The sequence below is a fragment of the Stegostoma tigrinum genome, chromosome 9 (genome assembly GCF_030684315.1).
Source record: "Stegostoma tigrinum isolate sSteTig4 chromosome 9, sSteTig4.hap1, whole genome shotgun sequence".
NCBI lineage: Eukaryota > Metazoa > Chordata > Chondrichthyes > Orectolobiformes > Stegostomatidae > Stegostoma > Stegostoma tigrinum.
In genome coordinates, this window is record NC_081362.1 from 31972486 (window position 1) to 31999592 (window position 27107).

Sequence of the window (27107 nt, forward strand, 5' to 3'; positions counted from 1 at the left end):
TGCAGGTTACAAAGGAACATAGATAAGCTGCAGAGATGGGCTGAGAGGTGGCAAATGGAGTTTAATGCGGAAAAGTGTGAGATGATTCACTTTGGAAGGAGTAACAGGAATACAAAATACTGGGCTAATGGTAAGATTCTTGGTAGTGCGGCTGAGCACAGAGATCTTGGTGTCCATGTACATAGATCGCTGAAAGTTGCCACCCAGGTTGATAAGGTTGTTTAGAAGGCGTAAGGTGTGTTAGGTTTTATTGGTAGAGAGATTGCGTTTCGGAGCCATGAGGTCATGTTGCAGCTGTACAAAACTCTGGTACAGCCGCACTTGAAGTATTGCGTACAGTTCTGGTTGCCGCATTATAGGAAGGAAGTGGAAGTATTGGAAAGGGTGCAGCGGAGATTGACTAGGATGTTGCTTGGTATGGAGGGAAGGTCGTATGCGGAAAGGCTGAGGGACTTGTGGCTATTTTTGTTAGAGAGAAGAAGGTTAAGAGTTGACCTAATATAGACATACAAGATGATCAAAGGATTAGATAAGGTGGACAGTATGAGCCTTTTTCCTCAGATGGAGATGGCTAGCACGAGGGGACATAGCTTTAAATTGAGGGATGATGGATATAGGACAGATGTCAATGGTAGGTTCTTTACTCAGAGGGTAGTAAGGGTGTGGAATGTCCTGCCTGCAACGGTAGTAGACTTGCCAAGTTTAAGGACTTTTAAATGGTCATTGGATAAACATATGGAGAATAATGGAATAGTGCAGGTTAGATGGGCTTCAATTTGGTTTCACAGGTCAGCGTAGCATCGAGGGCCAAAGGGCCTGTACTGCGCTGTAATGTTCTATGTTCTATGTTCCATGTTCTATGCTCCTGAAGATGCTGGTGCGTGTTCAAGCTTCTATATCTTCTGCAAAATGGAAGTGGTTGTAGAAAAGCATTACTGGCGTGTGATGGGTCCTTAATGATGTTGACAGCCTTTACATGACAATGAGCCATGGAAATGGAGTCCGTGGCTGGAAGGTTGGCTTTCGTGATGGTCTGTGCTGTGCACACAACCTTCAGTAGTTTCTTATAGCCCTGGGCAGAACAGTTGCTGTACCAGGCCATTTTGTTCCTGGACAGTATGCTTTCAGTGGTGCATCTGTAAAAATCAGTGAGGGTCCTTATGGACATGCCCCATTTCTTGAGCTGCCTGAGGAAGAAGATGTGTTGTTGTGCCTTCTTGACCATCACATCTACGTAAAAAGTTCAGGACAGTTTGTGGGTTATCATTACTCCTCGGAACTTGACACTTTCCACCCTCTCAACCTCAATCCATCTCAATGTTTTATGTGTTGATTCATAATTCCCTAGATCTAATTTTAAGTTGGGACCTTAATAAATTCTTTACTGTGTAACTTAACTCTCTTTAAATTGGAAAGCAACGTTGAAACCATTTGCTGTAACTAATTCTTTCCTGATAAAATGGTCTTCGCATTTATTCCAGGATGTCTCAATCAACTAAGGATGATGTTGAGGCAAGTATCTCAGTTGAGTGTGACTACACTCTTGAAGGACATTTTGCACAAGTGACCAAATCCTCAGCCACAAAAGCTGGATCATGGAGCAACCTACACATTATGTTGGGATTAAAATGCTGTTAAACCTAAAACAAATCAATTGCTATTATTTCTTCAAAAACTTCCCCAAAGAAAAACAACAGAGCCCTAAACACACCATGCCATTGCTGTGATGTAAAAATTTAAATTAGAAAATAATTATTTTTTTTTTAACTTTACTTGTGGGATGTGGGCATGGGTGGCTGGGCCAGCATTTATTACTCATCCTTTGTTGCCCTTGAGCAAGTGTTGGTGAGCCATCTTGTTCAACTGCTGCATTCCATTTTGTCCCGGTTGACCCACAAGAATGCTAGGGAGGAAATTCCAAAATTTTGAGCAGGCTGTACTGAAGGAACCATGATACATTTCCAAGTCTGTCTGTTGAGGGGAGGGTTGGGGAAACCAGTTGATGTAATCATAGACTATGGAGTAATACAGCATGGAAACAGCCTTTTGGCCCAAACCAGTCGATGCTGAACATGGATGCCCACTCAGCTGGTTCTATTTGCCTGCATCTGGTCCATGACCCTCTAAAACCTTCCCATCCATGTGCCTATCCAAACGTTTTTTACATGTGCGATAAAAAGGTGTACAGCTGGATGTACACAGCAGGCCAAGCAGCATCAGAGGAGCAGGAAGGCAGTTGTTTTGGGCCTCGACCCTTCTTCAGAAATGGGGAAGGGGGATCTGAAATAAATAGGGAGAAAAAGGGGGAGGCAGATAGAAGATGGATAGAGGAGAAGATAGATGAAAAAGACACAGACAGGTCAAAGAGGTGGGGATGGAGCCAGTAATGGTGAGTGTAGGTGGGGAGTTAGGGAGGAGATAGGTCAGTCCAAGGAGGATGGACAGGTCAAGGAGGTGGGGATGGAGCCAGTAAAAGTGAGTTAGGGAGGGGATAGATTGGTCCAGGGAGGATGGACAGGTCAAGGAAGAGGGGTGAGGCTAGTAGGGAGGAGTTGGGTTGGGGCTAGAGATGGGAGGTGTGGATAGGTTTGAGGACAGTTTAGGGAGGCAGGTACGAGCTGGGCTAGTTTTGGGATGCGGTCAGGGGAAGGGAGATTTTGAAGTTTGTGAAGTCCACGTTGATATCATTGGGCTGCAGGGTTCCCAAGTGAAATTTGAGATGCTATTCCTGCAACCTTCGGGTGGCATCGTTGTGGCACTGCAGGAGGCCCACACGGACACGTCGTTCAAAGAGTGGGAGGGGGAGTTTTTTAAGTGTTGCTATTGTACCAACCTCATTTACTTTCGCTGGCAGCCCATTCCATATATGCACCACTCTCTGTGTGAAGAAGCTGCCCCTCAGATCCTTCTTAAATCTTTGCCCTCTCACCTTAAACTTATGCCCTTTAGTTTTCAGTTGCCCATCGCTGAGAAAAAGACTAAATGCATTCATCCTATCTATGTAGTGTATTCGGATTTTCAGAATGCTTTTGATCTGGTCCCTTTTAAAAGGTAAGTGGATAAAATTAAAGTACATGGAATAGACGATGATATATTGTCATGGATTGAGAATTGACGGACAGGAAACAAAGAGGGGCAATTAGTGGGCCTAGTGACTAGTAGGGTACCACAAGGACTAGTGCTTGGCCCCCAGCTGTTCAGAAAATGTATGACTTGGATGAAGGAACCAAATGCCTTATTTCCAAGTTTGCTGATGACACAAAAATGGAAGAGATTGAGAGTTGAGAGAGGATACAGGATGCTTCAGAGTAATTTAGACAAGTTGGATGAGTGGGCAAACTCATGGCAGATACTGTATAACATGATAAACGAGAAGTTACATACTTCAAAGTGAAAAACAGAAAGCCTGAGTATTCATCTCAACATCTAAGAAAGGGTATACTTAATGTGGAGGGGGTGTAGTGGAGTTTCACTTGGCTGAAACTGGGGATGGCAAGACTGTCCTATGAGGAGAGATTAGTTTGACTGGATCTGTATTCACTAGAATTTAGAAGGCAGACAGGGGATTTGTTTGAAAAGTATAAAATTCTAACTAGGCAGGACAGACCAAATGCAGGCAGAGTGTTTTCACCGATTATGGAGTCTCAAACTGGGACAGTCTGTCAGGATGCAGGGGAAACCATTTTTAGGACTGATGTGAGGAAACATTTCTTCCTTCCAAGGATAGTGCACCTGTTGAACTATTTATCATAGAGGGCTATGGAGATCAAGTCATTGAATTCATTCAAGAAGGAGATATGTTTTTAGATGTTAAAAGAATCAAGGAGTATGGAGAGAAAGTGGGAATGTGGCATTGAGATAGAGGATCAACCATGATCATGTTGAATGGTGGAGCATGGAGCAGGCTTGAATAGCAAAATTGACTCAATTCTACTTCTAGTTTCTTTGTAGGTGGTACACAATTTGTTACTGAATATGGGCAGTGGAGGGAATTAATGTTTGCAGATTTGTGTCTATCATGCAAGCTACTATTGTTGAAACGTACACATCTGCAAAGTTTTTGCCCACTTGCTTAACCTGTCTGTAACCTTCTGCAGACTCTGTGTTATTGACTCAAATCCTTACAGTGTGGAAACAGGCCCTTTGACCCAACAAGTCCACACCAACTCTCCAAAGAATCCCATAACCATCCCCATGCCCTTTCCCTGTATTTCCCATGGCTAACACACCTAAGCTACACATGATGGGCAATTTAGCACAGCCAATCCACCTAGCCTGCACATCTTTTGACTATGGGAGGAAACTAGAGCACCCAGCAAAAATCCACATGGACAAGGAGAGAACGTGCAAACTCCACACAGACAGTGGCATGAGGGTGGGGTCGAACCTGGGTCCCCAGTGCTGTTAGGTAGCAGTGCTAACCACTGAGCCACCATGCTGCTCCATGAATTTGTCATCCACAAACGTGTCTGCTGTACATCACATTTCTCATCCTAGTGATTAAAATATATTGTAAATAATTGGAGCCCCAACATTGTTCCCAGTTGCACCCTTTCAGTTGCAGCTTGTCATCCTGAAAATGCTTTCCTATCCCAACTCTGTCTTCTACTACTTTAAACATCCTGGATTCTTATCTGGTTGCCTAATGTTTTGCTAAGCAACTTCTTGAAATCCAAATATGTTGAATTTATACATTCCCCTTTTTCGCTTATGCTTGATACTGCTTTAAAGTATTACAATGAATTTGTGAGGTATGATTTTCCTTCACGAAGCCATGCTGACTCCGTTTGATTTTATGTTGTATTTCTAAGTGCGGTGCTCTTAAGAACTTTATAATAGACTCTAGTATTTTAAACTTACTGGCCAATAATAAACTGTTTTTGTCTCCTTCCCTTTTTGAGTAAAGGTGTTATACTGGGAGTTTTTCAATCCTATTTTACTTGTCCTGAATCTAAGGATTCTTGGAGAATTACTACCAGTGCATCCACTATCTCTGTAGATTTTTAGAAATATATTCACTTGTGGGTCATGGGCATGGCTGGCTGGCCAACATTTATTACCTGTCCTTAGTTGCCCTTGAGATGTTGGTGGTGAACTATCACCTTGAGCCACTGCAGATCTTGTACTGTAGGTAGATCCTCAGTGCTTTGAGGTAGGGAATCCAATATTTTGACTAAGCAACAATGAGTGAATGGTACTACAACCCCAGGTCAGGTTGGTGAATAGCTTGGAGGGAAACTTGCAGAAGATAGTGATCCCTTATACCTGTTACCCTTGTCCTTCCAAATGAAAGTGGTCATGAGTTTGAAAGGTGCTGTCTCAAGCTCTTTGGTGAATTTCTGCAGTGCATCTCGTAGATAGTACACACTGTGGTTAATGAACATCAAAAATGGAGGGAGCTTGTGGATCATAGATCTTAGAATCCATAGAATCTCAACAGTATGGAAACAGGTTCTCTGCCCAACATGTCCATGCTGACCCTCAGAGCATCCCACCCAGAACCCATCCCCCTAATCTACTCATCCCTGAGCACTACAGGCAATTTTAGCATGACCAAACCACCTAGCCTACACATCTTTGGACTGTGGGAAGAAACACATGCAGACACGTGGAGTATGTGGAAACTCCACACACAATCGCCTGAAGGTAGAATCAAAGCTGGGTCCCTGGCACTGTGAGGCAGCAGTGCTAAAAACTGAGCCACAGTGCAGCCCTAAATGTATAAGCTCCTCAGAAGAACATTCTGGAGAATGCGGGCATCGATCCCACTACCTCTGGCATGCTAAATGAGAGCTCTTCCAATTAAGTGAGCTGCTTTGCCTGAGATGGCTTCAAGCTTCTTCAGTATTTTTGGAGCTGCACTCATCTAGGAATTGTGGAGCATTCTGTTATACTCCTGAATTGTGCCTTGTGGATGGTGGACAGGCTTTGGGGAGTCAGGAGGTGAGTTACTCATCTCAGTATTCCAAACCTGTGTCCTTCTGTTATAGCCACCGTGGTTACATGGAATGTCCAGTTCATTTTCTGCTTAATGGTAACCCTGAGGATGTTGAACATGGGTGATTCAGAAACGGTAACACCATTGAATATCAAGGGCCGAAAATCAGGTGGTCTCTTATTGGAGATGGTCATTGCCTGGCATTTGCGTGGTGTGAATGTTACTTGCCACTTATCAGTTCAAGCCTGGATATTGTCCAAATCTTGCTGTATTTGTTGAATAAGTATGTCACATTCTTGCCCAGTCATCTGGCACCTCTCTTGTGTTTTTCCTATCAGTACTCCTAAGAGTTCTGCCATTTAATGTATATTTAATGGATTAAACCTTCCAAAATGCCTTACCTCGTATTTTACCAGATTAAATGCCATCTACCATCTCTCTACCCAAGTCACCAACCAATCTATCCAGCTGTATCCTTTGACAGTCCTCATCACTATCTGCAATTCCACCAACTTCTGTGTCACTGGCAAACTTACTAATCAGACTAATTACATTTTCCCCCAACACTGATTCCTGAGGAACGCCACTAGTCACAGCCCACCATTCAGAAACACACCCAATGCTACCCTCTGTCTTCTATTACTGAGCTAGTTTTTTATCCATTTTGCAAGCTCACATCTGACCCCGTGCAGCTTTACCTTCTGTATAAGCCTACCAGGAGAGGCCTTGTCAAAGGCATTACTGAAGTCCATGTAGGCAACATCCATTGCCCTACCCTCATCGATCATCTTCATCACCTCTTCAAAAAACTCAACCAAGCTAGAAACATGACCTCCCTTTACAAAACCATGTTGCCTCTCGCTAATAAGCCTACTTATTTCCAGATGGGAGTAAATCCTGTCTCGAAGAATCCTCTCCAATAATTTCCCTACCATTGATGTAAGGCTGACTGTACTGTAATTAGCTAGATTATCCTTGCCACCCTTCTTAAAAAAGGAGCAACATTGGCCATTCTGTAATCTCTGGGACCTCCGCTGTAACCATTGAGGATACAAAGATTTCCCTCAAGGCCCCAGCAATTTCCTCCCTTGCCTCCATCAGTATTCTGGTGTGTATCTCATCAGGCCCTAGGGACTTGTCTGCCTTAATGTTTTTCAAGAGCCCTCGTACCACCTCCTTTTTGATCTCACCTTGACTCTAACTATCTGTACACACTACCCCAGACTAATCATCCAAGTCCTTCTCTATGGTGAATACTGATGCAAAGTACTCATTTAATACTTAGAACATGAACATAGAACATAGAACATTACAGCACAGTACAGGCCCTTTGGCCCTCAATGTTGTGCCGACCTGTCATACCGATCTGAAGCCCATCTAACCTTCACTATTTCATGTACGTCCATATGCTTGTCCAATGACGACTTAAATGTACCTAAAGTTGGCGAATCTACTACCGTTGCAGGATAAGCGTTCCATTCCCTTACTACTCTCTGAGTAAAGAAACTACCTCTGACATCTGTTCTATATCTTTCACCCCTCAATTTAAAGCTATGCCCCCTCGTGCTCGCCGTCACCATCCTAGGAAAAAGGCTTTCCCTATCCACCCTATCTAACCCTCTGATTATGTTATATGTTTCAATTAAGTCACCTCTCAACCTTCTTCTCTCTAATGAAAACAGCCTCAAGTCCCTCAGCCTTTCCTCATAAGACCTTCCCTCCATACCAGGCAACATGCTAGTAAATCTCCTCTGCACCCTTTCCAAAGCTTCCACATCCTTCTTATAATGCGGTGACCAGAACTGTACACAATACTCCAAGTGTGGCCGCACCAGAGTTTTGTACAGCCGCAGCATAACCTCTTGGTTCCGGAACTTGATCCCTCTATTAATAAAAGCTAAAACACTGTATGCCTTGTTAACAGCCCTGTCAACCTGGGTGGCAACTTTCAAGGATCTGTGTACATGGACACCGAGATCTCTCTGCTCATCTACACTGCTAAGAATCTTACCATTAGCCCAGTACTTTGCCTTCCGGCTACTCCTACCAAAGTGCATCACCTTACACTTGTCTGCATTAAACTCCATTTGCCACCTCTCAGCCCAGCTCTGCAGCTTATCTATGTCTCTCTGCAACCTACAGCATTCTTTGTCACTATCCACAACTCCACCGACCTTAGTGTCATCTGCAAATTTACTAACCCATCATTCTACACCCTCATCCAGGTCATTTATAAAAATGACAAACACCGACCCTTGCAGTACACCACTAGTAACTGGTCTCCAGGATGAACATTTCCCATCAACTACCACCCTCTGTCTTCTTTCAGCAAGCTTCACCCCTTTCCTCTGACTCCACACATAAATTCCCCTTCTTGTCCTTGAGTAGGCCAACCATCTTATTTGCTATGCTCTTGTTCTTTATGTATGTATACAAAGCCTTGGAATTGTCTGTAATCCTGTGTGGCCAATGACTTTCAATGGCCTATTTTAGCCCTCCTGACGCCTTGCTTAATTTTCTTTCGACTTTCCTTGTATTCCATCCTTGCTTCATTTGTTCCCAGCCTCCTAGCCTTGATAAATGCCCCCTTTTTTTTATTAGGCTCACAATATCTCTCATTATCCAAGGTTCCCTAAACTTGTCATACTTATTCTTCATTCTTACAGGAACTTGCTAGTCCTGAGTTCCCAGCCACTTACACTTGAAAGACTTCCACACACCAGATATTGATTTGCCCTCAAATGTCTGCCCCAATCTACATTCTCCAGTTCCTGCCTAATATTGTTGTAAAAAAGACGAGAGTGGTCCTAAAGGAAGAGTTCTAAACGGGGGGAAGGTCAACTATACCAAAATTCGGCAGGAATTGGGGAATGTAGATTGGGAGAAACTGTTTGAAGGTAAATCCACGTTTGATATATGGGTGGCTTTTAAAGAGAGGTTGATTAGCATGCAGGAGAGACATGTTCCTGTGAAAATGAGGGATAGAAATGACAAGATTAGGGAACCATGGATGACAGGTGAAATTGTGAGCCTACCTAAGTGCAAAAGGAAGCATACATAAAGTTTAGGCGACTGAAGACAGACGAAACTTTGGAAGAATATCGGGAATGTAGGGCAAATCTGAAACAAGGAATTAAGAGGGCTAAAAGGGGACATGAGATATCTTCAGCAAATGTGGTTAAGGAAAATCCCAAAGCCTTTTATTCATATATAAAGAGCAAGGGGTTGCTCTAGGATTGGCCCACTTAAGGACAAAGAAGTAAAGTTATGCGTTGAGTCAGAGAAAAAGGGTGACATTCTTAATGAGTACTTTGCATCAGTATTCACCAAGGAGAGGGACATGACAGAAGTTGAGGTTAGGGATGGATGTTTGATTACTCTAGGTCAAGTCGGCATAAAGAGGGAGGAAGTGTTGGGTATCCTAAAAGGCATTAAAATGGACAAGTCCCCAGGTCTGGATGGGATCTATCCCAGGTTATAGAACATAGAACAATACAGTGCAGAACAGGCCCTTTGGCCCTTGATGTTGCACAGACCTGTGAACTAATCTAAGCCCATCCTCCTACACTATTCCATCATCATTCATATGCTTATCTAGGGCTGTTTAAATGCCCCTACTGTGGCTGAGTTAACTACATTGGCAGGCTGAGTAAAGAACCTGCCTCTGACATATGTCTTACATCTATCACCCCTCAATTTGTAGCTATGCCCCCTCGTACAAGCTGATGTCATCATCCTCGGAAAAGGACTCTCACTGTTCAGCCTATCTAATCCTCTAATCATCTTGTATGCCTCAATTAAATCCCCTCTTAGCCTTCTCTCCAATCAGAACAGCCCTAAGTTGCTCAGCCTTTCCTTCATAAGGCCTTAGCTCCAGACCAGGCAACATCCAGGTAAATCTCCTCTGCACCTTTTCCATTGCTTCCACATCCTTCCTGTAATGGCGTGACTGGAACTGCACGCAATATTCCAAGTGAGGCTGCACTAGCATTTTGTACAGTTGCAGCATGACATCACGGCTCCAGAACTCAATCCCTCTACCAATAAAACCTAACACACTGTAAGCCACCTTAATAGCACTGTCAATCTGGGTGGCAACTTTCAGGGATCTATGTACATGGACACCAAGATCCCTCTGCACGCCTACACTACCAAGAATCTTGCCTTTGACCATTCTGCTTTCCTATTATTCTTCCCAAAGTGAATCACCTCACATTTATCCGCATTGAACTCCATTTGCCATCTTTCAGCCCAATTCTGGAGTTTATCCAAGTCTCCCTACAACATTCTTCCACACTGTCCACCACTCCACCAATATTACTCTCATCTGCAAACTTACTAACCCAACCACCTTTGCCTTCGTCCAAGTCATTTATAAAAATGACAAACAGCACTGGTCCCAAAACAGATCCTTGAGGCGCACCACTAGTGACCTGACTCCAGTCTGAATATTTTCCATGAACCACCACTCGTTGCCTTCTTACAGAAAGCCAGTTTCTGATCCAAACTGTTAAACGTCCCTCAATCCCATGCCTCCGTATTTTGACCAATAGCCTACCATGTGGAACCTTATCAAAGGCTTTACTGAAGTCCATGTACACCACGTCAATTATTGAGGGAAGCAAGAGAGGAAATAGCCAGGGCCTTAACAGATATCTTTGCAGCATGCTTAAACATGGTTGAGGTCCCGGAGGACTGGAGAATTGCTAATGTTGTCCCCTGGTTTAAGAAGGGTAGCAAGGATAATCCAGGTAATTATCGACCGGTGAGCCTGACGTCAGTTGTCGGAAAGCTGCTGGAGAAGACACTGAGATATAAAATCTATTCCCATTTGGAACAAAATGGACTTATCAGTGATAGACAACATGGTTTTCTGCCGGGATGGTCATGTCTTACCAAGTTAATAGATTTCTTTGAGCACGTGACAAAGTTGATTGATGAGGGAAAGGCTGTAGATGTATTATACATGGACTTCAGTAAGGCGTTTGATAGGATTCCCCATGGCAGGTGGATGGAGAAAATGAAGTGGCATTGGGTCCAGGGCGTGCAAGCTCGATGGATAAAAAACTGGCTAGGCAACAGGAGACAGAGAGTAGTAGAGGAAGGGGATTTCTCAAATTGGAGACCTGTAATCAGTGGTGTTCCACAGGGATCTGTGCTGTTACAACTGTTGGTTGTGATATACGTAAATGATTTGGAGGAAGGTATAAGTGGTCTGATTAGCAAGTTTGCAGATGACATGAAGATTGGTGGAGTAGCAGATAGTGAAGGGGACTGTCAGAGATTAGAGCAGAATATAGATAGATTGGAGAGTTGGGCAGGTAAATGGCAGACGGAGTTCAATCTGAGCAAATGGGAGGTGATGCATTTTGGAAGATCTAATTCAAGACCGAACTACATAATAAATTGAAAAGTCCTGGGGAAAATTGATGTACAGAGAGATCTGGGTGTTCAAGTCCATTGCTCCCTGAAGGTGGCAACGCAGGTCAATAGAGTAGTCAAGAAGCCCTTCCTCATAGCCAATGCCCTCATGACTGGGCAACATCTTGGTGAACCTTCTCTGTCATCTTTCCAAAGCTTCCATGCTTTCATTCATCGGACGGGCTATTGAGTACAAGAGTTGGCAGGTCATGTTGCAGTCGTATAAGACTTCGTTTTGGCCACATTTAGAGTACTGTGTACAGTTCCGGTTGCCACATTGCCAAAAGGATGTGGACACTTTGGAGAGGGTGCAGAGGAGGTTCACCAGGATGTTGCCTGGTATGGAGGGCACTAGCTATGAAGAAAGGTTGAGTAGATTAGGATTATTTTCATTAGAAAGCCGGAGATTGAGGGGGGATCTGATTGAGGTCTACAAAATCATGAGGGATATAGACAACGTGGATAGCAAGAAGCTTTTTCCCAGAGTGGGGGACTCAATTACTAGGCGTCATGAGTTCACAGTGAGGGGAGGGAAGTTTATGGGAGATACGCATGGAAAGTTCTTCATGCAGAGGGTGGTGGGTGCCTGGAACGCATTGCCAGCGGAGGTGGTAGACGCAGACATGTTAATGTCTTTCAAGATGTATCTGGACAGGTACATGGATGGGCAGGGAGCAAAGGGATACAGTCCCTGAGAAAATAGATGACAGGTTTAAACAGAGGATCTCGATTGGCGCAGGCTTGGAGGGCTGAAGGGCCTGTTCCTATGCTGTAATTTTCCTTGTCTTTGTACTTCTCCTTTAATCTTTTGCCCTCTCACCTTTAATCTGTGACCCCTTGTAATTGAAACTTCAACCCTGGGAAAAAGCCTCTGACTATCCACCTTAGCTATGCCTCTCAGAATGTTATAGACCTCTATCATGTCTCCTCTCAGCCGCTGTCTTTCCAGTGAAAACAATCCTAGTCTTTTTAACCCTTCCTCATAGCTAATGCCCTCATTACTGGGCAACACTTGGTGAAACTTCTCTGTCATCTTTCCAAAGCTTCCATGTCCTTCTAGTAATTGGGTGACCAAATCTGCACACAGTACTCCAAATTCTGCCTAACAAATGTTTTATATAGCTGCATTGTAGTAAGAGCTGCCGATGCTGGAGTCAGAGGTAATACAGTGAAGATCCTTCTGAAGAAGGGTTCTGACCCGAAACATCAGCTTTCCTGCTCTTCTGATGCTGCCTGGCCTGCTGTGTTCCTCCAGCTCCACACTGTGCTATCTCTTATTTTTCTTTGCTGCAACATGGTTTGCCAACTCTCCTACTCCATGCCCATCTGATGAAGGCAAGCATATCATGTGACATCTTAATCATTTTGGACAACTGTGTTGCCACTTTTAGGGAACTGTGGATCTGTACACCCAGATCTGTCTATCTGTTAACGTTCCTAAAGGTTGTGCCATTAGCAGTATAATTCGCACCTCCAGTTTGTCTGGATTAAACTCCATCTGCCATTTCTGTGCCCAAGTTGCCAATCTATCTATATCCCATTGTATCCTTTTACAATCATTGGCACTATCAGGAACTCCACCAATCTTCATGTATGTTGGTTCATCTGTGTTATCTGTTACACTTTTTTCAATGAAGTAAATGCATTCCAGACTTCCAGTCTCTCTGAGCCTCTAAGCTTCCCAACAATCTTGGCCACATTTTGTTTTTTCTTTCAATTTCATGCTTTTGGTAACTTCACTGGTTAACTACAGTTGACTTATACCCTACCTAGGGACAGCAACTTGGCTAAGTGGTCAGCACAGTGCCAGGGACTCAGGTTCGATTCCACCCTTGGGTGACTGTCTATGTGGAGTCTGCACGTTCTCCATGTGTCTGCATGGATTTCCTCTTGGTGCTCTGGTTTCCTCCCACAGCCTGAAGATGTGCAGATTAGGTGAATTGGCAATTCTAAATTGCTCTGTAGGTTGCAGCTTAGTTGGTTTAGCCATTCTCACTTAAAAATAGACTTTTTGTCAGTTCTAGCCTGTAGGAGATTCAACCAAATATATTATCTTCGAGCCATCCAAAACTGAGCAATTTCAGCTCATTGTCTCCTAGTGATATGTAGTATAGTGTTGTACAATTATTGAAGTAGACCTGTTTAAAATGTTAATTTTTTATTGTTATTCCGGAATGCAGGCATATTATTTCACACCTCCAAAGTCTTGTAAAATAACAGGATAACCTTTACTGTTTGATACTGTTAATAACAACTTTTACCATATACTGTTGTTTTTAACAAAGTTAACATGAACTTGTGCAATCAATTTTTTTATTTTAAGATTTGATATTCTGGTTCCCATAACACCAAAATAATTATATTGTATTTTGTAACACTCTGCATACAACTATGTAGTGGTACTATATTGGTCTACACTGCTACCCAACAGCTGATGATTGAATCTAGTCGTACCCACTAGAGTAGTGCGAGTTACAGAACCATCGAGGAGGGAGAGAAAACTTTAGTCAAAATGCAGACGTATACGTTTTGTGTTAGGCCAAATGCCCTGGTGAGTAGGCTGTTTTCCGGTTTTTCATGCTTTGTCTTTATTTGGGAGGTGTTTGTCGTCTGGTTAAATGGCGCAGCATTCAAATACCAATTATTGCTTTTATTTTGTTCTTGATGCTGTATATCCTGCAAAGTACGGCAATCAATGGCACTGTGACTCAGTGGTTAGCACTGCTGCCTCACTGTGCCAGGGTCCTGGGTTCGATTCCACCCTCGGGCAATTATCTGTGTGGAGTTTGCACATTCTCCCTGCGTCAGTGTGGGTTTCCTCCAGGTGGTCTGGTTTCAGGTGGCAGACTAGATGGATTGGCCATGCTAAATTGCCCCTGGTGTTCAGGGATGAATGGGTCAATGGATCAGGTGGGTAATAGGGGCATGGATCTGGGTGGGATGCTGTGTGGGTCGGTGTGGACTTGATGGGCCAAAGGGCCTGTTTCCACACTGTAAGGATCCTATGAATCTATGAACTAAATGTGGGGTGATAGGGATAATGTCAGGGGCTAGGTCTGGGAGGAATGCTGTTTGGAGGGTTGGTGGAGACATGATGAGCTCACCTAAGTCTCCCCTTCTCAAACTGAATGCTAAACTTTGTCAGGTTGTGGTTACTGTTTCCTAGGGGAGCTTTTAGTCAGATTACTTTGAAATTTGTCTCATTCCATAGTACCAGATCCAAAATACCCGAATTCCAGTTTGGAGTCATGATATGTTGTTCTAAGAAACTGTCCAGAATATATTCTATAAATTCTTCCTCATGGTCGGTTGCCTTAACCTCATGTGCCAATTTGAATCTTCCAATCTGAATGAAGATTCAAGTCTTCAAGTCATCCGTAATTAAAGTACTGCCTGTTTTTTTAAGAAGATCGGAGCAGGAGGAGGCCATTTGGCCCTTCGAGCCTGCTCAGCCATTCATCACGATCATGGCTGATTGTCCAACTCAATAGTATAAATTTGCTTTCTCCCCATAACCTTTGATCCCATTCACCCTGAGAGCTACATCTAGCCGTCTCTTGAGTACGTTCAATGTTTTGGCATCAACTGCTTCCTGTAGTAATGAATTCGACAGGCTCACCACTCCTTGGGTGAAGAAATATCTCTTCAACTCTGTCCTAAATCATGTACTCTGAATCCTCATACTGTGACCCCTGGTTCTGGACATGCCCAGCATCGGGAACATCCTCCCTGCATCTGCCTTGTCTTGTCCTGTTAAAATTTTAATCGTCGCTATGAGATTTCCCCCCCCCCTCATTAATCTGAACTCCAGCAAATACAATCCTATCTTACTCAGTCTCTCTTCATACATCAGTTCTTTCATCCCTTGAATCAGCCTGGTACCTTCGCAGCAGGGAGCAAGAGCATACTTCCTCAAAAAAGGAGACCAAAATTGCGCACAATATTCTGGCTGCAGCTTCACCAGGCCCCTGTATAACTGCAACAACACATTCCTGCACCTGCACTTGAAACGTCTCACAAAGAAGACCAACATACCATTTGCCTTCTTTACCGTCTTCTGTACCTGCATGCTTACATTCAGTGACTGGTGTGCAAGGACACCCAGGCCCTGTTGCACACTCCCCTCTCCCAATTTACAGCCATTCAGGTAATAATCTGCCTTCTTGTTTTTGCTTCCAAATTGAACAGTCTCACATTTATCCAAATTATACTGCATTTGCCATTGAATAGCCCAATCACCCAACCTGTACAGATCTCTGCATCCTCATCACAGTTCACCCTCCCACCCAACTGTTACATTTTGTTCCCTCATCCAGATCATTAATATATATCATGAATAGCTGGGATCCCAGCACTGCTCCAATTAGTTACTGCCTGACAATTTGAAAAGCTCCCATTAATTCCTACTATTTATTTACTCTCTGCTAACCAGTTTTGTATTCACCTCAATACACTTGCCCCAATCCCATGTGCTTTAATCTTGCACAATATGTGGGAGTTCGTCAAACACTTCCTGTAAGTCCAAACGTGCCACATTGACAGGTTCCCGCCTTGTCAACTATAATAGTTACATCTTTATAGAATTCCAACAGACTTGGCAAGCATTATTTCCCCTTCATAAATTCATGCTGACTCTGAGTGATCCTGCCACTGTTTTCTAAATGTTCCATTATAAAGCCTTTAATAATGGATTCGAGAATTTTCCCCACTACCAATGTTAGGTTTACTGGTCTATAATTCCCTGTTTTCTCTCTGCCTCCCGTTTTAAATATTGGAGTGACTTTATTTACCCTCCATTCTGCAGGACTGTCCCGGAGTCTATACTTGGTTTTATTCTATGTCCTATGGATGGCATACAGATTACTCCACATGGCAGGCAAATAGTTTAATGCTTACCCAAAGATGTAATAAAAAAATGTAAAACATGCACTTTGTGGCATCAGACTTGATCAATCATTGAATTCATAGTGTCATAAAATTGTCACAGACAGGCCCTTTAAACTGACATATTAGTGTCATCCCTTAAGGGTGACTCCATTTGGAAAGAAGTTATCCATATAACTTTCAAGTTTATGGATACTGCTGCGATGTGTTCTGAGTTGTGAAATTTGACGGTTGAGCAACTGCTACTGATAACTTTTTCAATAAATTTTGTCCATGACTGGAGTTTCACGGTCTGTGCATTTTATGGAACTGAGTTGTCAAGCTAAGTCTATTATTTAGACTAACTAAATGAATGAAACATTGAAAATTATCAGCTTCTCACCAATCTACACTTTTTGTTGTGTTGATACCACTTAGAGTTTTGGTCTCTGGCACTGTTTCCCATCAGACTAACACATACTGTCTCTCACAAACTAATTGCCTCTTTTGCCTATTGGCCTCTAGCATCCTGCAGACTTGCACATTAGAGTCTGAGCTGCCAGCAACTAGAGACACACAAGAAATGAAAAATTTATTTGAGAAAGGAACAGATAGGTTTCTAAGGGTAGTAGGCATAACAAAGTTATATTTCTTAAAGATATTTGATAAGGTTAAGGAGGAAGGCTGATATTACTCAGGGGTGAGTACTGCTATTCTCCAATTTATATATAAACAATTTGGATTTGAGAATTGAAATTACAATTTTAAAATTTGCAATTTACTCCAAATTGGAGTTCATATAGAATAGAACTTCAACAAAATGCAGACATATATAACAGTGCAGATCGGTATGTAATTGGTAAATGAACTTCATTACAGGTCATCGTGCCATGGTACATTTTGGTAGGAAAAATGAAGATTAATTCGGTTGGGGAGTGGAGGGATCTGGATGTTCAAATGGGGACAAAAAATTAAGTGCTGAAAGTTTATGAAGGGCGCTAAAAAAACACATCAGTGGTGTTCATTTTAGAGGGATACAACTGAAAGGCGAAAAAGTTGCATTAAACTTGTATAGAATTCTACTTATATCACATTTGGAGAACTGAACAATCCTGGTCTTCATTTTATAAGCATGGATATGGTGGCACAGGAGAATGGCAAAAAACATTTACTAGATTGATACAAGATTTATTATCACCTGGTAGAAATTTCTAAACCAGCTGCAGGTTTTCTCTCTTGAAAAAAAGGCCAAAGTTTTTTAAATGCATTCATATGGCTTGAGCATAGCTGGCAAGGCCAGTGCCTTTTATTCATCCCTGATTGTACTCAAGAAAGTGATGATTAGTTGCCTTCTTGAACTGCTATGTTTTGAAAGTACGTTTAAGGAAGAGTTCAAGGTGTTTCTGGTGTTTCTGGGTGTTTTTTTGTTGGTTGAATAAAGCTTGCAAATTCAGTCCAGGTAATAGTTATGAGCCAACCACGTTGTTGTTGGTCTGGAGTCCTACATAGGCCTGACCTGGGAAATATGGCGTATTTCCTTCTCTGAAGGACATTAGTAAACAAAATACATTTTTATGACAATCTGGTGTTTCATAGTCACCATTACTGAAAATGAGCTTTTTATTCCATATTTAGTTTGCTTAATTGAATTTAAGCTTAACAGCTCCATTGATGAGACTTGAAATGATGTCACTGGATCACAAAAGCGATTTTTGCAACTGTGCAGTAGATTAGGTGAGAAGGACCTGATAGAAGAGAGGGAAGGGGAGATAGAGTTTGCAGGGCTTAGAATGGCATGATGGTAGACTTTTGCTTTACATCATCCCCCAAAATACTGCCAAACTACAAGGACCACCACAGAAGTCTTGCCTAACTATTGTCAGCCTTTCCACTTACACAACCTCTTCCAGAGTTCTCTCCCTCCACACCCACTCCCTCCCTGCCCCACCTCCCACCCCATACCCTTCAAACCCTGCTCACTGGTGTCATCTGCCCCTCCCATCTTGCGTGAAATAGTTGAGAAACATTGAACTGAGGTCAGTCTTGGCAGTGGTGTGTTGTAAAGCAATAATGATTCTTCCTATTTCCGGCACTGTTGAGCATCCTTACAAAACTGTTGCACCTGTCCCCAAGGTATTTGATCACCAGCTCTGGGTGGTTTTTGACACTGTCAATTAATAAATTTTTACTTTGCTCACTTTGTTTAAAATCAAGAATTTTGTTTGAAATCATTGGAGCCACGTATAGGCCATAGATGAATTCTGCAGATGGCCAGCAACTAAGTGTAAGTTAATATCCAGGCATATAAACAGAACATGATGGAAATATCCAGCAAATTAGGCAATGTCTTTGCAATTAAAGTAAATCCTCTAGCTTGATGAACTTACAACATAATTGGATGTATTTAATAAATTAATGATTTTGGTCCCTTCCAACATGGACCAAGGTGACCTGGGATTGTTTTTGTTGGAATCCAGAGCTTGCTGAAAAACGTATTTGGAAGGTCGGGTGCCAAAATGTTTTACTAAGAGCTACTTTTTGATTTTCTGGGGCTACTTTTTCAGGAACTTCTTTTTCTTGCTCATTGTTGCAAAGTTGGGTACAGCTCTTGTGGATTGGAAGGCAGGATGTTAGAATTTGTTTGTAAAATGATAGGAGGAAAGAGTGCATGGTCCCTTTAAAAGAGTATGTGCTTTACTAGGCTTGGAGATTAGAAACAAAGATGTGCAGGTGGACGGGAGCTCCTGAAATTGAAACAGTTGTATCAAAATGCTGTATGGTTAACAACCCAGGCAGCACTCATGTTTCGTTATAAAGGCAACCAGTTTGAATATCAGAGCTAACAAAGTGTGGAGCTGGATGAACACAGCAGGCCAAGCAGCATCTTAGGAGCACAAAAGCGGACATTTCAGGCCTAGACCCTTCATCAGAAAAGAGGGATGAGAGAGGATTGTGAAATAAATAGGGAGAGAGAGGGAGGCGGACCGAAGGTGGATAGTGGAGAAAATAGGTGGAGAGGAGAGTATGGGTGGGGAGGTAGGGAGGGAATAGGTCAGTCTGGGGAGGATGGACAGGTCAAGGGGACGGGATGAGGTTAGTAGGTAGGAAATGGAGGTGTAGCTTGAGGTGGGAGGAAGGGATAGGTGAGAGAAAGAACAGGTTAGGCAGGTGGGAACGAGCTGGGCTGGTTTTGGGATGCGGTGGTGGGGGGAAGGGAGATTTTGAAGCTGGTGATTATTAATTTTTATTCATTTGATTTAATTCATGTAAGTGGGACTTTTATTTGTTAGAACAGCATACCATTAGAGTTTTGTTCCTTTTGGGAATAGTCAGTAGTTAAGGAGGAACTATTTGGCTTGTTACTAGTTATGCTAATTTGTTCACTGTTAGAGTTAGATAAAGAAATTGTTAATTGGAGATTATAGAGTGACTGTCAGGTGTTCATTTCATTTAACCTTCCCTTTATAACAAATTGGGAGGAGAGAGGCAGGTTATACTTTTCATGTTTCCTTTAACAGATTCTGAGGCAAGGTGAGCTTCTCCGTGTATTTCCGTGGTTTTAGTTATCAGAGGGGGCTGACCTCCGCTTCATAACATCACTGATTCAGTTCTTAGGTGATACAGTTAAGTAACAATACCTCCAATACTTGTGCTGATATTTGGATTGCCACCGAAGCATTCTCTGAATAATTCATCAGTATTCTCAACAGTAATCAACCTTCCATTAAAGTTTAAGTAACAGCACAGAGACAATATTAATTTAATAGACGCCACATTATTTAAATTGGCACAAGTCAACAAGCATAGTTTCAAAATAACAGACATGTGTACACATAAAAGCTGTAGCACACTGTAAACACATCTTCCATAGATTGGTGAGCTCACAGCTAATGTGTTTCCACACTATATGCACAAGGATAAGAGATAGTAGGAACTGCCGATGCTGGAAAATCTGAGATAACAAGGTGTAGAGCTTGATGAACACAGCAGGCCAAGCAATGTCAGAGGAGCAGGAAAGCTGACATTTTGGGTCTGGAGATAAGCCCTCTGATGAAGGGTCTAGGCCCGAAACGTCAGCTTTTGTGCTCCTGAGATGCTGCTTGGCCTGCTGTGTTCATCCAGCCTCACATTTTATTATTTTGGGTCTGGACCCTTCTTTAGAAAGTTTTTCTGAAAAACTTCTAGGAGAGAAGCTATATTTGTTTCTGTCTCTAATCAGGTCTCCTCAAAACTGTCCTGAAAGCTTTCAATCCCTGAGTTTTCTAAATAAAAACTAATACCCGATTATCTTGAACTGAAAACAAAAGCTAATGATTTTCAATGTGTATCTACCTGTCATAAGTTACGAGAGTGTTTTATTTTAACTAAGAAACTCAAGAGAACCAGTTAGGTAGCAACTAGATTGGAAATACTTGGATCACGTTGTTTTGAATTGTGTTTTAAGTATTTTCTAATCAGCCTTCTTTGAATTTTTGTTCTCATTTTTTGTGTAATAAACCTCTATTCTGCTGTTACATAAATTCTGTAGCATTTCAGTGACAGATCATGTTAATAAAAACTTTTAAAAAGATGTATCCAGCAAGATTTAACTCTTGGATTAGACTTAGTAATACCATCACCTGGGGACATAACATCAAATTTGTCTCCATATAACAAGGTGTCGAGCTGGATAAACACAGCAGGCCAAGCAACATCAGAGGAGCAGGAATGCTGATGTTTCCAGTCTAGACCCTTCTTCAGAGATCTGAAGAAATTTCTGCTTGGCCTCCTGTGTTCATCCAGCTCTACGCCTTGTTATATCAGATACTCCAGCATCGGCAGTTCCTACTAACTCTATCCTCATAATCCTTTTGCAACTGTATTCTTCTCCAATCCCTTGGAGTCTCATTCCCTCACACCCCACTTGCAGCCGCTTCCTTCCTAAACCTACACCATCCTAGACTTGGCAATGGATGAACCGCAACAGACAACCTCTATGCCAGATGAACCTGTATCCTGACAAAATTCCACCCAGGTCTGGGAAAATGGCATTCTTAGTCCACGCAAAAGGCCACCCTGGCAGCTCACTCATGGCCTAGTATGCTGACTTTGCTAACTTGTCGCTGTTTCAGAAAATAGCAGCAGCAAATCTGGGAGAGAAACAGTCTTAGATTGAAAGATAATCCTCAGTCAACCAATTCTATCGAATTTTCAAGGTTTTTGGGAGGCTTTGGAGGAGAATTTCCCCTCTGTCTCCATATAATTTAAGTGATAGTTATATAAATAAAATGAAAATAAGCAGCAAAAACGCCTTTCATTTTTTCCTCAGACCTCGTGATTTATTCTTCTGCCTCAACAGTACTGTTTCTGCTGCAGAGAGAGAAACCCTTTCTTCGTAATACTAGTCCTTAACCTCCCCTCCTTACGCCTACTCACACTTCAAAAATAATCCATTTCAGAAGCAATGTCATTAGAGCTATTAAACTGAGACACAGCTAACAAACCCAAAATTGGCATTTTAGATGTTGATGCAAACTTTAATGCATTTTGTTTCCCATGTAGCACGTTACCAGAATTTGTCAACCTCCTAAACCGTAGAATTGCCCACAGTCAATTTTGAATTTTGTTTGCCTAACATCATGTTGTATATCCTACATTTTAAAAAAAGACCAGGTTATAAAAATACTGACAAGAATATCCTGATTCATTGCCTGTCTGCACTCAATCCAAGACGATTTGTTTAAATGTGTTTTGTTCATGTTTAATAAACAGGATTCATATTAAGCTTATTAAATGCTTTGAATTATAAAGTGTAGCAAAACTGTACTTTTCCATTTTCAGCGCCTCATTACAGCCATCTGCTGGGGTCACCGTGACTCACGTTTGTTCCTTGCTTCTGGACCTGCACTATATGTTGTTCGAGTGGAGCATAGGATTGCCAACCTGCAATTATTATGTCAACAGGCTCTAGCTGTTTCTCTCCGTGATGAAAAAGACTTCAGTAAATTAACACTACCACCTCGCCTTTGCTCGTATGTCACTGCTGCTTTTGTATCAACAATTAAGGTATTTATTAAGTATTTTTACCAAAAGCATTAGAAATCTTACGGTATCAAGAATTAAACATGAAACAGATGTTACTTTCATTTTTACACCAGACTTGATATAAAGATTAATACTCTGTTTCAAATATTCACACGTAATCCTTGCAACTAGAATTAGATTTTATTGTCGTGTTTAGTCAAATACAGAGATACAGGAGTACAGTGAAAAGTGTATGATGTAGCCATTTCTGGCACCATCTTACGTCCAAAGGTACCAATGTATAAAATCTTAGGTACAAGGTACAAAAATAGGGAAATATAGTTAAAAGATTCGTCAAGGGCAGGTCGTGTCTCACAAACCTCATTGAGTTTTTTGAGACAGTGACCAAGCAAGTGGATGAGGGTAGGGCAGTTGATGTGGTGTACATGGACGTCAGTAAAGCCTTTGATAAGGTTCCACATGGTAGGCTAATGGAGAAAATACAGAGGCACAGGATTGAGGGAGATTTAGCACTCTGCATTAGAAACTGGCTTTCTGTAAGAAGGCAACGAGTGGTGGTTCATGGAAAATATTCAGCCTGGAGTCCGGTCACTAGTGGTGTGCCTCAAGGTTCTGCTTTGGGACCACTGCTGTTTGTCATTTTTAAAAATGACTTGGATGCAGGCATTGGTGGACGGTTAGTAAGTTTGCAGATGACACTAAAGTCGGTGAAGTGGTGGACCGTATGGAAGAATGTTACAAGTTGCAGGGAGACTTGGATAAACTGCAGAATTGGGTCGAAAGATGGCAAATGGAGTTTATAATAATATGAAGGCAGAATACCGGGTCAATGGAAAGATTCTTGGTAGTGTAGATGCGCAGAGGGATCTTGGTGTCCATGTACATAGATCCCTGAAAGTTGTCACCCAGGTTGATAGTGCTATTAAGAAGGCTTACGGTGTGTTAGGTTTTATTAGTAGAGGGAATGAGTTCCGGAGCCATGATGTCATGCTGCAACTGTACAAAACGCTTTTGCGTACAGTTCTGGTCACGCCATTACAGGAAGGATGTAGAAGCATTGGAAAAGGTGCAGAGGAGATTTACCAGGATATTGCCTGGTCTGGAGCGCAGGCCCTATGAAGAAAGGCGGAGGGACTTGGGTCTGTTCTCATTGGAGAGAAGGAGGCTAAGTGGGGATTGAATAGAGACGTACAAGATGATCAGAGGATTAGATAGGGTGGACAGTGAGAGTCTTTTTCCGAGGATCATGACTTCAGCTTGTACAAGGGGGCATAGCTACAAATTGAGGGGTGATAGATTTAAGAGATGTCAGAGGCAGGTTCTTTACTCAGAGAATGGTAAGGGCGTGGAACACCCTGCCTGCCAATGTAATTAACTCAGCCACATTAGGGGCATTTAAACAGTCCTTGGATAAGCATATGGATAATGATGGGATAGTGTAGAGGTTTGGGCTTAGATTAGTTCACAGGTCGGCGCAACATTGAGGGCCAAAGGGCCTGTTCTGCGCTGTATTGTTCTATGTTCTATGTTCAATAAGCTAAACATTAAAGTACTAGATCAAGAACTCTCTTCCAAAGTGTTGTGCTTTGTTTTCCCTCGATTAAACCATAACTTAGCATCTTGCAGTATAGCTCCTGAGTTGCGAAGGGGTTCTGTTTTAGTGTCTATTTGCAAGTTGTTCATACATATGTCAGATCACAATGCAGAACAATATAAAGAAGCCACTTATAAGTTCAGGAAATATCTGTATGTCAAATCTTTAAAGTTACATCCTTGTGTGAGTTTACATTCATAAGTCAGACATTCGTAAATCGGGCATCTCTGCCTTGATGTTTTTGAGTTATAATCATCATTCTTGCAGCTTCAACTCGTCTTCAACTAATTGACTATTTATTGTTAATTATTTACTGGATAATATTTACTTCTGACTGGGATCAAGAGCTGCATGGATAGATTAGGCTGGTCTTTTGGAAGGGATTTGATGGTTGAAATGGCATCTTTATATCGTGTGAATCATACCAATTCATGGTGAACTCATGCCTGCAACCTACACTCAATTGTCTGTTATACCCACTCATTGTACTTTCATATGAATTTATTTGCTATTCACTCTGTACAAAACAAACAAATGAATTCTTTAATAGCAATGTTTAAAACAACAAATATTCTGAACTTTCTTTAAAGCATGTTGTTATTGCACCCCTATAAATGTGTCAATCAACCACACTTTAAAGTATCAGTAACAAACTACATGTACTGGACACCTTTTTATTGTGCATAAATTAACTTTGAGCCAGTGACAGGGAAAGGAAAAGGCTTAGGTCATATTTTCTTTGTATTTCAACAATCTAATGGAGGCTGGGCTTTCAGCTCAGCATGTATATTCAGGCTAAGGCAATCCCTCTGGCCAAATTTGACTTCTAATTTGGTTAAGTATTGGACTTTGAGCACTCCTTGCTTAGGCTGTCCAAAGGCTGCACTGGTACATTGGAATTGACGTTGGATTTCATTGTCAATATCTACCGCGAAGAGGCTCCCAAGATATAGGAAATGATCTATTGTGTTGAGGGGCTAACCACAGATTTTGATGCATGGGAGTCAGTGTTGTGTGGCAGGAGCAGACTGTAGAGAACCTTTGTCTTTGAGATGCTGACAGGGTAAACAAAAATATTCTGTTTCCATTAGTTGATACTAGGGTCACAATTTCAAGGTTGTCAACAAGACAGTTATGTTTGGCACTCAGCTTTGGAGCAGCAGCAGCCAAGTGACAGGGAGGGAAACAGTAACCAGTAAGCCTATAAATCTAGCGTGGTGCAGATTCAGACCTTAAATAACCCCACAGAGGCCAGTATCTCATCACCAAGTCACCCTTTATTTACACATGGGAAGTCCTTAATACTGATACAGTTTTCGCAGAGCCAGCTCTCAGAGTGAACAGAACCTGACACTTCTGTTAATATCTGTCAGTCAGGGCTCCATGATTGGGGCAGATTCACATCCAAAATCAGGGAACTCATTCTCAGGGGTCCACCTGGCTGACTTGTTACAATCACTACGGGGTCTAGTCTTTACAGGGCACTTGGCTAGGAGCAGCAGCAGCCAGAAGATGAAGAGGAACACAATGACCTGTAAACTGCAGGAACACCATGAATGTCTTCAGTGCAGATCCTGTTGACATTGTAACTTGTAAAGGTGAGAAAGGCTCCAGACTGGTGAATACTGGGCACCTGGCAATTGCTGTTTAACCTTCCTTATCCTACAGATCTGAAGCAGTATGGACTTAATACAGTTAACCATTTTCACAACCTTAGCAGTAGAGTAGGAAGTCTAATAAAATAAGTCGAATAATTCTATTTTAAGGCATTAATTGTAAATTTCAGAGATGTCAGGAGAGATCCACTGAGCAGAATGTGTAGCTTGTCATATGTGAAGAGTCCTGGGTGCTGACAGTATCATAGATGCCCACATACGCTGGACATGCTCCGAGTTGCAGAAGCTGGAGCTCTGGGTCTCTGAGTTTGAGCAACAGTTGGAGACCATGGTGCATCCGCAAGGCTGAGAGTTACGTGGATAGCAAGTTTAGAGAAGTGGTCACACGGATGCAGCTCAAGGGACGAGAGGAAAGAAAGGAATGAATGACCACTAGACGGCCCTGAAAGAACAGGCAGGTAGGGCAGGAGTCCCCTGGGGTGTCTCTCACGAACTGGTATTCCATTTTGGAAGCTGATGAGGGAGTTTGTACCTCGGGGGAATGCAGTCAGAGTCAAGCTTTTGGGACCACAAGTGGCTTGACTGTACAGTGGGGAAGGAAGATGAAAGGAACAGCAATAGTGATAGGAGATTCTGCTGTCAGCGGGGACAGACAGGTGTTTCTCTGACCTAAGATGGAACTCCAGAATGATGTATTGTCTAGTTGGTGCAAGGTTAAGGAATGTAACTTAATGGCTGCAGGGGAGGGTGATGAGCTAGAGATCATGGTATGGGCAAAGTGAGGAATAAGGTTTTGTATCAAGAATTCAGAAAGTTACGCAGTAGATTATAAAGCAGGACATTCACGGTCATAATCTCTGGATTACTCCTGGTGTGACATGCTAGCAAGTTTTGAAATAGGAAAATAAGACAGATGGCTACGTGGCAAAGGTTGGTGCAGGAGGGAGGGTTTTAGATTCTTCGATTATTGGGACCTCTTTGAGGAAGGTGGGACTATTACAAACAGGATATTCTGCTCCTGAACCAGACTGGGACCAATATCCTTGCAGGTAGGTTCGCTAGTCCTGTTAGGAGAAGTTTTAACTAGTCTGGCAGGGGGAGGGGACACAGAATATCGATGAAACAGAGACACATCATGCTACAACGAAGGAAACAAGTCACAGTGAGTTCAGCCATATTGAGTGTCACCAGAGTAAGGCAAGGCTGGATGGCCTTTTATTGCTAGGAATGTGATAGGTAAGACTGATGAAATAAAAGCACAGATTGACGTATGGAAGTATATTATTGTTGCTATCACAGAAATAGGGGTTGGGAGAAGGGCTGGACTGGCAACTCACCATTCCACGGTGTAGGATCTTTGGGCAAGACATTGGAAGGTGTAAACAGGGTGGTGGTGTAGCAGTATTAATTAAGGAGTTTGCAATAATGCGAGATGATTCTTGGAGTGGTCCTCAAATAAGGCTTTGCGGGTAGAATATAGGAATGTCAAGGGGACAGCTACTTTTCTGTGAGTGTTTTCTGGGTCCTGAAGAGTTAGTGGCAAATAGAGGAGCAAATATGTATACTACTTAGAGGTATTTAAGAGTAATAATTGAGTAGTTTTACTAGGAGATTTCAATTTTGCTAATTTAAATTGGAACAGTCATAGTGT

General features: G+C 42.3%; 1 protein-coding gene across 2 annotated transcripts in view; it reads left to right on the top strand.

Moving 5' to 3' along the window:
- tulp4a (TUB like protein 4a) overlaps positions 1–27107 on the top strand; it is a 599754-nt gene that overhangs the window by 317865 nt on the left and 254782 nt on the right. For both annotated transcript variants that reach the window (XM_048535765.2, XM_059648470.1), the window contains one exon: positions 22043–22267. In XM_048535765.2, the coding sequence (XP_048391722.1) occupies positions 22043–22267 (225 nt within the window). The remainder of the gene's footprint in view (positions 1–22042; positions 22268–27107) is intronic.